General features: G+C 43.1%; 1 protein-coding gene across 2 annotated transcripts in view; it reads right to left on the reverse strand.

Annotated features, from left to right (window-relative positions):
* nrm (nurim) overlaps positions 1-756 on the reverse strand; it is a 9,569-nt gene extending 8,813 nt beyond the window's left edge. For both annotated transcript variants that reach the window (XM_079879947.1, XM_079879948.1), the window contains exons 1-2: positions 536-756; positions 1-39 (exon numbers count right to left, since the gene is read on the reverse strand). The exon at positions 1-39 is cut by the window's left edge and continues 155 nt beyond it. In XM_079879947.1, the coding sequence (XP_079736073.1) occupies positions 1-39; positions 536-686 (190 nt within the window). In that variant the 5' untranslated portion in view covers positions 687-756. The remainder of the gene's footprint in view (positions 40-535) is intronic.

Consider the following 756-nt stretch of genomic DNA (forward strand, 5'->3'; position numbering starts at 1 on the left):
CCACGCCGTCCCGCAGAGCCACAGACCAGGGCACAGAGTCTGAGGAAACACGGAAAGAAAAGGTCAAAACCAGACAAAAACTTTTCCGCCCAACGTGGGGCTCGAACCCACGACCCTGAGATTAAGAGTCTCATGCTCTACCGACTGAGCTAGCCGGGCTGTACGCAAACGACGCACGCATTCCTTAATGACGACATGACGCACATGCGTGCATTTCCTATAATTTGTTTTTATTTAAATGCCAACCTAATTTATGTGTTTCACAGATTGTTCAACTGTAAAGTTTAGTCTACAAGTAAATTAAATCTACAAATAATTTTTTAAATTATTTTTAAAAGTTAGATCAAGCTACCGAGAAACTAAAAACTTTGAACAGCCCCAAAACTTAATGAACATTACAAAACAAATGTACGTCCATTCGCAACGAAATCTCTGCATTTATATTTATATCTACTTGCACATGTATTCATAAACATAATATTTACATTTGTGTGTAGCTTTTTTGTTGGTAAACTTTGAAAGCGCGCTCCCTTACCTCGACACGGAGGCGCGGCCCCGCTCAGGTTATGATAGATGGCACGAAACGACACGAAGCGAACAAAGTCAGCACCGGTCACAAACACGAAGACGAAGGTGATTAAAGCTGAAACACACAGAAAACAGTCGCGAAAAGTCACCGACGCCATGATAATATTTATATTTCCAACGGACAGCGCGATACTTCCGGGCGGGGCGCTGCAGTGACGCACGTGACCA

Source organism: Squalius cephalus (assembly GCF_949319135.1).
Source record: "Squalius cephalus genome assembly, chromosome: 8".
Taxonomy (NCBI): Eukaryota; Metazoa; Chordata; class Actinopteri; order Cypriniformes; family Leuciscidae; genus Squalius; species Squalius cephalus.